We start from the raw sequence: 13,513 nt of genomic DNA on the forward strand, positions 1-13,513 counted from the left end.
AAGGGATAAAGGACTATAAAGTTCATGGAAAGCAATTTCTCTAAAAAAAATGTCAACCATGGTTTAATGGGGATGTTTTCAGGGAGTGGGTACTGAATTTTCCAATCCCCTCTCCTCTCTCCCTTAAGTACCATGGCTGAAAGAACTAAAGAATCCTTTCATGAACTTTAAATTCCTTTAACCATACCACAACAATAAGCAAAAAAATGACCTTGGAATCAAATAAAATTAACAAAAATCAAGAAAAAACAATAACAAGATGAGTTGAGAGGGTTACCTTTCGAGTGTACTCTTGACAAACAAATTCCAGCAACTAAAATGGTCTCCAAAATGCACGTTGAAGGTGATCCTTCATTGGTAGTTTGATTCCAAACATTCTTGGATGGTAGGAAACATATATTTCAGAGTTTCTTAGACTTATCTATGAGTTGGGGATGAGATTGGGAGAGCTGGAGTGATTTGGGTGCTTGTCAAAACCTAGGACTCCCATTGGCATAGGGTTTAGATGTGTTTTCACTCAATATCGAGTTTCTCTAAACCGTGGGTGTTTTCTTTTTGTTTTTTCCCCTTTCTCCTTCAAAAAATGCCCTATTTATAGAGGGAAGAAGGCAAACCATGCCTGCAACTTCTTTTCCATAAGTCCAAGACTTCATAAGGCTTTCACCATGTGTGAAATCTTGAAGATTTTGCTTGTAGAAGCTTCTTATCACCATTTTTCTGTGATTCCCCATGAAAGATTGAAGGGATTTTGGGGTTTCTAACCCCCCAATGAAGTGGTTTTCATATCTGACATTGAAGGGTTCGAATTAGGCATGGTAGTGGCAGAAAACATAAATTCAAAATAGCCATAATGGCCTTTATGTCACTTCCTAGGTCCAAGAAGAGTTATTTTGTGGTTTTTGGGTTTATTTGGCCTATTAGGAGCATGTTGATTTGTCCAAATGTTTAGAGGGGATTATGTAAAGGAATGGCATCACTCATTACCTCCTTAAAACCCTAAATCGAATCTAGCCAAGGGCGGATTAATCTGGAGCACCCAAATAGAATATTTTTAGTTTAATAGTCAAATGGAGGAGTTAGGCCATAAAAATTGACGTGCTGGGGTTTTTTGGGTCTTTGAACATGGTGGTGAGGTGCGGTTGGTCAAATAAATCTAGGATGGTGGAGATCCAAGGCATGTTGTGCTTTAATCAATGAGATTTATCGAAATAGAATCTTTTTAGTTTAATGGTCAAATGGAGGAGTTAGGCCATAAAAATTGATGTATTAGGGTTTTTTGATTCTCTGAACATAGTGGCGGGGTCCGATTGGTCAAATAAATCTGGGATGATGGAGATCCATTGAACGATGTGCTTTAATAAATGAAATTTGTTGAAATAGAATCTCAACTTGATGGTAGGTCAAATGAGGGAATATCAAGGTGAAATTTGGTGGGTAGGCATTACTAATCATCTGGGATTTGATGGAAAAGATGGATGTTTGATCAAAGATTTGGATTGGAAGATTTAACTCAGATTAAGGTTTTAACTTAGAATATTGCTAGTTTCATAAGGAAATGAAGGAATTTACAGTTGAAATGGGTGGGTTAATTTGGGGTTTTGGAATTATTGAGAGGGATTTGATTGTTTGTCGTGATTTTTGGAATGGGGCATGGTGGTTGACATATCTAAATGAGTTTAAAGTTTGGGATCAAAAACAAAGATGTAAGGTAAAGGAGCTGAGCAAAAATTAGGTGCTGACAATTGGGTTCTATGACAACCGTCGAGACCGTGAACGTAACCATCGTGCAAAGAGCTAGCGGTATGAAGGCAGGTGCTCTGGTCACTGTAGTCCTCCTTCGAGGGCTGGAGGCCGATGCCATGCCTCTCCCTCGCTAGTATTGGGCCTCTACGATCTCCTCAATGATCGCTAAGCCCGAAGAGACTAGGACGTACCGGCATTTGAGAACTCCAGAAATAGGGCCAACCCATTCCAAATCAGAGAAACCCAGGACAAGGCCTAAGCTTCCATTAATCAACAGATCAGAAACCTACAAGCACAGGTCGGTGCCATGCAAGACGAGTTTCAACAGGTGAAGGAGGGTCGAGGTGATGCCCCCACCAATCAAAACCCTTCATCAACCAGGATGGACACCTTTGCTGACTCCATCACCTCGAAGCCACTCCCACTTCACCAGAAGGCTCCCACATTGGAGACATATGATGGTACCACCGACCCAAAAGACCACCTAGAAAGTTTTCGAGCACTAATGCTCCTCTACAAATACCCTGACGCCTTGACATGCCGATCTTTCTAGGCAACTTTCAAGGGGGCGGCGCGCAAATGGTTTTCCATGCTCCCTTCCCGATCCATCAATTTATGGGAGCAGTTCGCCAACCTCTTCCTCTCCCACTTCGTTAGTAGCTGATGGTGCCAAAAGACCATCGTCTCCCTTATGTCAACTCGATAGAAGTGTAGAGAGAGCCTCCGGTCCTACATTGACTGTTTCAAAAAGGAAGAACTCGATGTCAGAGACCTCGAACCCTCGGTATCCATGTATGCTACCATCAATAGCCTTCAGCCCGAACTCCTCAAGTGGTCTATTGCCAAGACACTGCCCAAGAACAAGATTGAATTTCTAAAGAAAGCGCAGAAGTACATCGCCACCAAGGAGGCCTCGGCTGGCAAGTGCCTCCAAGAAAATGAGGCCAAACCCAACCGAGGTGCCTTAGAGAAGAAAAGAAAGGATAGAGATGGCCGCAGCCACAACTAATACCACAACAACAAAGATGCCATCAAGAAATTGTCGGCCCCATCCTTTAACAAATACACGCCACTCAACTCCACTCGAACGCATATCCTTATGCAAATAGGGAAGGAGGACTACATGGAGTGGATGACCAAGATGAAAAGGAATCCTAAGAGAGAAAAGTCAAAGTAATACTACAAGTACCACCACAACACTGACCATGACACTGAGGACTACTATGAGCTCAAAAATGAGATTGAGTCCCTCATCCACCATGGTCACTTAAAGGAGTACATGGGGGCAATGCCAGTGCCTTGTCCTCACAACAGCAGCAGTAATAGTAGCATCATACCTTAACCAAGGTTATTGATGTCATTGTAGGGGGCATGGCCTCGGCTTGAAAGGTCTACACCAAGTAGCTTAGCGTCTAGAGCCCGACGCCCAAGAAGCCGAAGATGGATGATGTCATCTCCTTTTCAGACTATAACTTGAAGGGGATCTCAGTGCCTCATGATGATGCATTGGCAATGTCGATGATCATCACCATCATCAATCGGATGCAATCATGGTCATCCGCTGCCAACCACCTCCAACCACTTCCAAGGCAAAGTCAAGTATAAATAAAGGTCCCCCTCTCTAGGTGAACCACCTTGCTCACTCTTGCTCTTCAGCTCTCTTGCTTTCAAGTGACCTTGTCTAAGCTCTCACCTTGAACTTTGTCCGAACCTTCCTACATACTTGACTAATTTGACTATTGGAGTCTCCACCCCTAGGGTAACACATGGGGCCTCTGATGTGTGATCTTTTGCTCACAAGATTGGACAAATTGGCCTTGGCAAGGAAGCGAATTTACCTTGTTGCCCTCAACCCATTCTTGACAACAACAATTGGCACCATTTATGAGATACGTTGCTAAGACTTTCCCTAAGTAAACACTTAACTCAAGATAACTAAACTTCGAACAATGGCCTTTCAAATAAGACCTTCTTCCCAAGAAACATCAGCAATCCAACTTTGTCCAGTAAAAAAAAAACCCATAATCTTGAAGACCATTGAATAGCATGTTCTACGTTGTTACAAGAACAGTTAACATAATGAAAAGAGATAGAGAAGGATCCAACAAACTTTACGATATCTTTCCGCACAAAGAGAAAAAAAAGAAAAGAAAACAACATTACACGCAATCTATAAGGTGATCAAATGGATACTATTTATCAGACTCCAGGGGGGAGAAAAACATTGGTGGTCCTAAAACCATGGGCGTTTGCGGTTGCAGTGGTTCGGGTGACGAGTGTTGGGTTGAAGGAGAACGAAGGGGAGAGAGTGAAGTAAGGAGAGAAAATGACTTTAGGAATTTGGGGAAAATGAAGGTGGGAATAAAAGAATTCTTTTTTTATCGGATACAGACTCCTATTAATGGTCTAACAAGAGGGAAATTTTTCTAAACTTTAGTTCTTGTTTACATCATTCCAATACCCTCCCAACATGATCAGACACCGCACAATTCACCATGAGACTGGGACCCATCACTAAAATGGGACTGCCATGTATGAAATGTGTGATTTCAAATCTCATTGGAAGGGTGTTAGAATGTCTTTCATAAGGTCAAATTTGAATCCACTACTAAGGTGGTATTTGGTAGTGCTGAATTGACCTCCGAATAGGAAGCTTTTGCTTTTTGGTGCTTTGGGGGTTGCTCAGCACCACCTTTCATCTAAATCTCTAGAATCTGAAAATTCCTCTGAATGCATTCAGATGTAGCTAATGATATTTAGGGGGCATTCTTTTTCTAGATTTTGTGGTGGAAGAAAAGTTGGTCAATGGGATTTTGATTCCCATTAACCAAAAATCCCATGTCCTTTTTTTAGATTTACATGGGGACCACGGAAAGTTAATTTTTTTGTGTATCACTTATCCGGGTAATTAATACCCATCTCCCAAGTGGGTAAATAATTTTCCCACCTTGGGGGAAAGTTGCTAACACTAAAAGGGAGAAAAATGCCCCTTGTAATAATGGATTTTTATGGATAAAATTGTCATTGTATTATTTACATGAGAAATAAAAGAACATGGGTAAATGCACTTATCCGGTAAATCTTTCCTAGGAAACAATTACCTGGATAAGTGCAATTACCTGGGTAAGTAACTTACCTAAATGAGAATGGGACCTTTGTTCCCCAAAATACCCATTTATATTTTCTTTCTCCTCTTCTTCTTCCCTCCCCCCTTTCTCCTTTGTTCCTCCCTCCATAGCCTTTTTTGTAATAAGGATGATCGAGTGCCCTCTGTAACAACCTAATAGGAATCGCCAACTGTTCTCCCTTCTTTTTCTTCTTCTTCTTCTAATCTGTTCACTGGCATAATAGGATTGGCAACTGTCCTTTGTAAGAGTGTAATAGTGATCCCGATCGTTTTGAGCATTCTCCCATCTTTACTTCACTACAGTGAATAGAGGATCAATGAACAAGGATTGTCGATTGTTTCTAGTCTTTGCAACAAGGATGGAGAAGGAAAAAATATAATGAAAGAAAAGGATGGAGAATGAGAAAGAGGGAAAGCAAATGGAGTGTAGGGAAGATGGGGAGGAGCAATGACGTTGTTCTTACCATCGCCGCTTGAATAGCAGAGCAGGTGTGCCCCTTGCAAATAACAAAAACAAAAATTAATAAAATATGATATATCTCCCAACCCCTGTTTTCCTTCATTGTCGGTTGTCCTTTTTTGCTGCTAAACCCCATTTAATATTTTGTATTTACTTTATGGTGTTTAAATATTTTATTAAAGTAGTTGTAATATTTTAATTATCTTTAATAGTATACTAGTAGAGGGGCCCCTGCAATAAACTATCATGCTTGAGCTTAAGCTCTATTCCAATTAGAGACTTGAGCTTGACCTCGGCTCAAGTCAAAAGCTCAAAAGTTCAAGCTTGACTACGTTTCATTGCAGGTCTCCCTAGCTGCCAAGGTGCCAAGCTGAGGTCATCCTCAACTATCGAGGTTCCAAGTTGAGGTCCCCCTCAACTATTGAAGTGTTGAACTGAGGTTTCCCTAGCTGGCGAGGTGTCAACTCCCTTAGTTGACGAGGTGTCGAGTCGAGGTCTCCCTTAGTTCTCGAGGTGCTAAGCCAAGGTCTCCCTCAATAGCTGAGGTGACACCCTATGAACACACTCGATTAGGCTCATGAGATCTTTGATTGCGAGTCTCCCTAGCAGTAGAGGTGCCAAGCCGAGGTCTCCTTAACAGGCAAGGTTTCCATTAATAGCCGAGGTGCCAAATTGAGGTCTCCCTTAGCTGCTGAAGTGTTGAGCTGAGGTTTCCCTAGAAGGAGAGGTAAGCTGAGGTCTCCCTTAGTTAACAAGGTGCCCAGTTGAGGTCTCCCTCAGTTCTCGAGGTGCTGAGCTGAGGTCTCCCTCAATGTCCGAGGTGTTGCCGAGCACGAGCTCGATTCAAATTGGAGACTTGAGCTCGAGCTTGAATCAAAAGCTTCGAAGTTCGAGCCCGACTACCTTTGATTATAGGTTCCCTAGTAGATAAGATGCTGAATCAAGGTCTCCCTATAGTTGGAGATAGTGGCATTCTTGTAATTTTTAAGAAAAAAGCGAGAGGACAGAGTTGGTAAGAGAGAGAGACATTCTTGTAGTTTGTAAGGAAAAAAATAGAGAGAGATGTAATTTGTAAGGAAATAGAGAGAGTGAGAGTTGGTAGGAAAAAGAGTGGCATTATTGTAATTTGTAAGGAAAAAAAGCAAAAATTAGTGTAATATTCCATTTCTTGCATCCTGAGGCTTTCTTTCGTACGAATTCCAACTTAATATGTTTATATTGATTTAATATTTTTTATTTATTGGTTAAATTTTTTTTGATATTTTATGCTTTTGAAATAATAAATGCAATTTCTATCTTAAATTATTATTAGAATTATTAAATTATTAGTATTATTAGTATTATTATCAAATTTTCTTTCGTACTAATAAATGTTTTTTATTTATTAGTATTAGTGAATTATTAAAATTATTATATTGTATACTTATTTTATATTATTTGTAATAATACTGTTTATTAATATTTTATTATTTTTATAATATTAATATTCTTTATTACTGTTTTTTGTATAGTTTAATCATTTTTATTTAAATAACAACTTAGAGGGCTAAATTTGTAAAATGCATAGTCTTCAGACATTACAACATTTAAATTACTGAATAATTCCACTATATTCATATGTTTGCAAAAGTGAAAAAGCAAAATTTCCACAAACTGCTTTCAAAGCTTTTTCAGAGATATTTTTACTTTTCAGACTTTAGATACATCAGAAACATCTCGCCATAAGATGGTATGTTGAACCATGTATTGAGAGAATTTGCATCGACTCCCAAGCACACCTCACACGTGCCCTACACTACATCCCAACCATGAATTAGGAACATTTCTCCATTATACATATAGGTAATGCTCCCAATGCACACTCAATGGGCAGCCAGTTGGAACTCGGGTTGGGACCAGGTCTTAAACTCCATGGGGTCGTTACCAATTTGGAAGGAGAGTGCAAAACCTTATATTTTTTACTATTTTGTATGTATTTATACTGTATTTATACCCCTTCTAAACTGAGCCGAACAAATTTATTTTCAATTAAACTTTGCAAATTGATCGAAGCAGAAGAAGATCCTTAATTAGAAGGAGCTCATACCTTGGCATCTGTCAGAGAGATAAGGATTTCCATGGTAGCCTTCCATACAACTGCAAATATATCCATAGGGGTTTTCGGAGGTAGATCTGGAGCAGTAGGTGTTGTTTCCGCATGCATAATTAATTGATCCTTTCTCACATGTCTTGTTTGCAATTAACCAGTTGAACACTAGGCATATACAAAATAAAGCTTTTTTTTTTTAAATGAAATTATTGAACAAAAATTAGAAGCTTGGACAGCTTATAGTATGATTGAATATATCAGTGGCTAAGAATATTAGTTGCACCAATTATTTGTCCATGTAATGTGCTAGAGAATAATTGAAGCGAATTGTCATACCTTGGCATCCATCGGGGAGATAAGGATTCCCTTGATAACCTTGCAGGCAATGGCAAACATATCCGGGGCCATTAGTGGAGTTGGTGCAATAGGTGTTGTTCCCACAGGCGTAACTAGCCACATCTCTTTGTGCTTCCTCGCAAGTTTGGTTTCGAATTGCCCAGTCCAGTACTATGGAAGTCCTTATTCCAACGTTTCGAAGGTATTCCACATTGTTTCTCATTTCCCATTCCCAGAGGTGTGACACCTCTGAAGCAATGAAATCCTGGTCGGTCAGAATGGCATACCTACATTTACTGCTGTTCCTAGTGCTTGTGACATCTTTATCAAAGTCTATGTATACATAGAAACCATTGAGATTGTTTGGTATCGTGGCCCGGCAGCATCCAAGGCCACTGCAAGATAAATCTGTTATTGTTGTATTATTGTTCAAGCATGAAGACCGACAGCTAACATAGAACACCTCTCCTTTGAAGTCACAAAATCTGCCATACGTGTGGCAACCAACGGTCATGAATATATTTCTCGTGTCGGAGAGCCTGTATGCGTCTGGGAAATTATAGCGAACACTTGCAATGCCCTGCATCTCTTCTGTTTCCCCCATGTAACATATAACAGATCCCGAAATGGAGGTTGTCAGTTGGCCTTCAAGAGATATATTCAGAATGTTATGATCCCACCCCCGATCATCGCCATAAAATGTCAATTTTGGGGGAAAGATGGCAGTGTTACAGAACAACTTAAATGCGTCATCTTTGTAACAGGTTGGATCGTCTCCGACTAGGCCAAATGGGTATTGAATATCAATATCTCCACATTTATTTTGGCAGCCAGGCCTTGTATCTGACGACGATTTCAGCATTGCTGTTCCCATGTGAAATCATCATCACCGTTAATTTTATATCTACTGTAATAATTAAAATCTTTTTCTAATTTCTTTGCTTTCACATAAACCGTATTACTACAAAATGCATGATTTCTGGCTACCTTATTGATACGAGTGTATTGACCATTTCGGCGGTGCGGTCCGGTCTAAGGGATGGATACGTGCTCGGTTGGCTGTGGATAGGATTGGTCCACGCTATATCGTTGATAGGTCCCGTCCACATCTCCAATATTTCATTTATGGCAAAAACTCGTGATTAGGGTCCATCTATATTTTATTTTTTATTCCCTATGTCACATTCTTCCTGAAAGGCTGAAATCCTATCAGTTTTATATTTTAATATTTCTGTGAATAAAATATTAATTATTTTTTTTTATTTTTTTTAATTTTTTAATGTTATTATCAATAAAATAATATTTTTAAATATTTAAAATATTTTTTTTAATTTTAATTATTTTACTATTGTGTTTTATAAAAAAATAATATTTATTGGTTAATATTAATTCATTGATGCAGTTTTTCAATATATTTGTCATATAAAATGCAACAATTAGATATTTATGATTAACTATGTAGATCAAGGTTTTCAAACAGCTGTTGACCTAAATGGTCGGACCGTTCGGCCCTGGAGCCGTCTAGGCAAGCAGTTCCGTTTTACCCCAAACCTAGTTTTTGACGAAAACCATTGAAAAAGGCAACAACCTGTTCACTTGGGTGACCGAACTGTCAACCCGTTCAATGGTTTTTGACTATTGTTTTATTTTTAATTTATTTGTCAAAATGGGTCATACGTTCGAACTGGACGGTCGGATCATCAACCCGGAAACCAATGGCCAGAACGGTTCCATTTTCGGGTCGTCTTTTAAAATGCTAGTGTAGATCATTCATAAATATATAAGAGATACATGGAATCAAAAAGTACTGTGGTATGGACCAGTCCATACCACGCCTATATCCAGTCCACACAGTTTGTCCATATCCATAGTTCAGAATAGCTGTGGACTTTGGTGTGATGTGGATTAGTCCATGCCATAAGGTGTGGTGTGGATCAGTCAACACCTACCAATTTCTCATCCACAATGTAGAATACCCTCTTCATCAATGAAAGAAACATTTTAACGAAATATAAAATAAAATATATAATAAGAGAACATGTTTGTCCAAGTGAGAATGATTTTTATGTTTGATCTTTATCTTTGTATTAATAGAGGAAGTCATACCTTGGCACCCATCGGAGAGATAAGGATTTCCATGAAAGCCTTGCATACAATGGCAAACATATCCAGGTTTGTTGTTGGAGACAGAGCAGTAGGTGTTTTTCCCGCATGCATAATTTAAGCTTCCTTTCCCACATGTTTTGTTTGCAATTGACCATTCCGATACTTGGCATACAAAACAATTTTCTCAAATCAAAGGCCATTTTTTTCAGATATTAGGATATAAACTGAAAATTCAGATGGCTTATATAACTCCAATACATGATCTTAAATAGAAAACTGTTGGAATAAGCAAATGGCTTGATGCAGAGATATCCTAGGCCATTTGTTGAGTTGGAGCAGTAAGTATTTTTTCCGCAAGCATAATTGCCCACTCCTTTCTGTGCTTCTTCGCAAGTCTTGTTTCCAATTGCCCAATCCAGTATTACTGGAGTCCGGATCTCAAAATTTTCAAGGTATTTCACATTGTTTCTCATGTTCCAAAGGCGTAAAACTTGTGAGGCCATCAAATCCTTGTCACACAGAAATGCATACCTGCATCTGCTGATATTCCATGTGTAGGAGAAGCTGTTAACGCTTCCTGTGGAAATATTAAAACCAGTGATGCCCTTAGGTACGGTGGTCTGGCAGCATCCAAGGCCATCATCGCATGACAATCCTGTTGATTTCGTTTCATTCAAGCATCTTGAGATGCAGCCGACATAGAATGAATCCTTATCGTAATCATACAAAACACCAGTTGTGTCGCAACCGACAGTCATGAAACTGTTTCTGGTGTCCGATAACATGTATGCTTCTGGAAGTTTCCAGAAAGTGTCTTTTCCTACCTGGTGTTTGCCCCCTTCCGCGTAACATTCAAAAGCTGCCCAAATGGTAGTCGTCAGTTGGCCTTGCAGCGATATATTCAAAACGGGCACATTAGTGTCGAGTATTAAAGCATCATTGGTGGTGTTGCAGAACAACCGAAAATCTTCATTCAGGAAACAGTTGGGATCGTCGCCGACGCCAAACGGGTATGGGATGCTGACGTTTCCACATTTCTCCTGGCAGCCGGGCTTTGTTAGAGACGACGTCGACAATGCTGCTGCCGGTGCCACTACCGCCTTGGTCATCAACAGAAATAGGAGGACGAAATGAAGCAACATGGACTGATCCATGATCAGATGATAACTTGGGGTTACAGGCGTCCTGAAGGGGAGAGACACAGAATACTTCTATCTCGATTCATGTTTAACCAGACCATATACATCACTATAAATAATGTTCCAAGTTTCTGCATTGTGCGTCAAAAACCCAATTTATTTAATTTGAAGCTAATTAATTAATCAAGATTAACAACCTTCAATTGACTTTATTGTCGTTAAGTCCAAAGAACTTTTGAAATTAAACATTTTTGTATTTGTTTATAGGACTTAATTGCATAATTTTGAATTGACGTTGATTTTGCAAAATTTCAATTTGTTTATGGTAATTAAATTTCATCCTTAATTTTGGGGTTTAATTTGGTCAAGGAAGAGCTACAATATCTGGATTCTAGATAAAATTATTATTGACAATTCAGAAGCCCTCTCTCGCTAATCGAAACTACTTACATAACGGGGTAACCTATTTCCATACCCTCAAGCCTTAAACCTCAACCTCTCCAGAGACCCACCGACTGAACCATGATATTTGGAAGAAGTACAAATATAAAATTGTAGAGTGCAAAGCATTACATTTTTTATTATTTTTTCAAACTGAGCCTAAGGGTTTAAGACAGGTCAAGCTGAGTCAACGGTTCGGTGAAACTGGATCTCCTGCCCACACCTACAAGAATCGTACTAACACCTTTCCCACTACAGCTGTACATTAAAATCATAGAAGATACTTTCAATATGCAGTTGTAGTGTCCCATTCACCCTTAATGAGCTCCGTCGTCTCTCTGACAGCCCAAATTATTTTTATCTTTTATTCTTGTATTTTACTGGATTAAAATCACCATAATCAGCATTTAAACAAAACTGTATATAAAAATTGACAATCCAAATAGTTAAATCATTTGGCCGACAATCCCAAGGTCTCTGTTCGTTTTCGTTTGTACCTCTTAAAAGTTGAAAAGTAACCTCTGTTCGTTTATTTCATATTAATTAATAATTACTGATATTTAGTTTTTTAGTTAATTATTTAATACTTTTTATCAATTTTTTAGTTAGTTAATTATTCAATATTTACTATCTAATTACTTAATATTTATCGAATGATTATTAATTTTTAAAGTAATTTATAAATTATTATATTAATACTGATTTAATATTTCATATTTATTTAATATGTATTTAATACTATTATGATATTTGATGGAGCGCGATCTGGATACTCCTAGCTGGAAGATGATCTGAACACCAGTTGTGTGGCAAGCTGGACCAAGCTGCAAGATAATGGATCAGAGAACCCAGGGTGACTAACTCGATGAGGTCACTCCGATGCTTAAGTCAGTACTATATTATGCATGCGAGCTGAATACTTGAATGCTAGAGTGACAGAGAGCAAATAATCACATGTACCTTCACTGTGAGGATTGATGCCCTTATATAGTTGATTAGTCGTGAATCCTACGAAAAGGCTCCGAGATCTCCGTTCCATTTCCGAAGGAGAGCAATGCACCAATTGATAAGATTTATCAATTCCCTTTGATTTGGGTGGGGTGAGGATGAGCCTTATTAATGAATGCCATGAACCCAGGGAATTCGGAGTCCATTGGAGAACCTTCTAGAGTCGATTACGTGGCGCTTCGGTTCTTTGGCCCCAATCTTGCACCTCGGTTCTTTGGCTCTGAACTAGATTAGGTACTAAGGTGCCTTTATGGCGAGGTTGAAAGAATGGTAGGATCCATCTAATGGACGCCATAAAGGTTGCGGAATGGGTGGGGCGAATTTCAAAAATTTCCTACCTTCTCCCAACTGGGAATCATATTCCCTAGATTTAGAATACAATATTCAAGGATCCTACTTGAACCCTAATCAAACCAGATCTGTACCAAAAATTAAATGGGATGAATATACCTGATCCGGAGAAGCAGTATCTCCCAAAGTTGGTGTTCACGCCCAAAGAATGCTCCAAGATCCGTTCCTGCTGAAGATGACACAGCTGTGGATGGAACAGAACCAGCAGGGTGCGTCCTACACACTGGATCCTTCACAAGAATCCTCTGGAAGTACTAAACACTGTAACCTTTTCAGTCTTTCTTTCAAGACTGATGTCAAGAACGGATTTCTTGACTTTCTTTTCTGCAAAGATCCAATCTTGCAATGGCAGATGGCGATGGCAGGAGGAGAACACCAAAACCGAAAAAGCTGAATTGCTTTTTCTCCTTTTCTGGAGAGTATGAGATCTGATCTCAAATTCGCAGGAGGTATCCCTTGTGTATCCAAAGGGTGGTTCGAAATCTGATATTTCTCCCTCTTAGTTTCTCCTCTTTTTCTTCTTGATTAAGAAACCTCCTAATTAGGAGTTATCCCAATCCAAATCAGTATTTGGATAGGGGATAATCTCAATCCTTTCTGCAGATAGAGTTAGCTTACTCCTGATCTTATCAGGAGGTTACCAGATTCAAATCTGATTTGAATTTGGTCTCCCATAGTAGATAAGGTTAAAAGCCCAATCCTTTTCACTAACA

The 13,513-nt window shown here is 39.1% G+C and overlaps 2 protein-coding genes across 2 annotated transcripts; both read right to left on the reverse strand.

Annotated features, from left to right (window-relative positions):
- Positions 1 to 7,705: 7,705 nt before the first annotated feature.
- Positions 7,706 to 8,629, reverse strand: LOC148791545 (wall-associated receptor kinase 2-like). The gene has a single exon (XM_088888221.1). It carries the CDS (start codon positions 8,627 to 8,629, stop codon positions 7,706 to 7,708), a length of 924 nt encoding a protein of 307 aa, XP_088744347.1.
- A 1,444-nt stretch (positions 8,630 to 10,073) lies between these two features.
- On the reverse strand, positions 10,074 to 11,015 carry LOC148791546 (wall-associated receptor kinase 2-like). Its single transcript, XM_088888223.1, has one exon. It carries the CDS (start codon positions 11,013 to 11,015, stop codon positions 10,074 to 10,076), a length of 942 nt encoding a protein of 313 aa, XP_088744349.1.
- Positions 11,016 to 13,513: the final 2,498 nt, after the last annotated feature.

Source organism: Nelumbo nucifera, chromosome 5, assembly GCF_055504915.1.
Source record: "Nelumbo nucifera cultivar China Antique chromosome 5, China Antique-T2T, whole genome shotgun sequence".
NCBI lineage: Eukaryota > Viridiplantae > Streptophyta > Magnoliopsida > Proteales > Nelumbonaceae > Nelumbo > Nelumbo nucifera.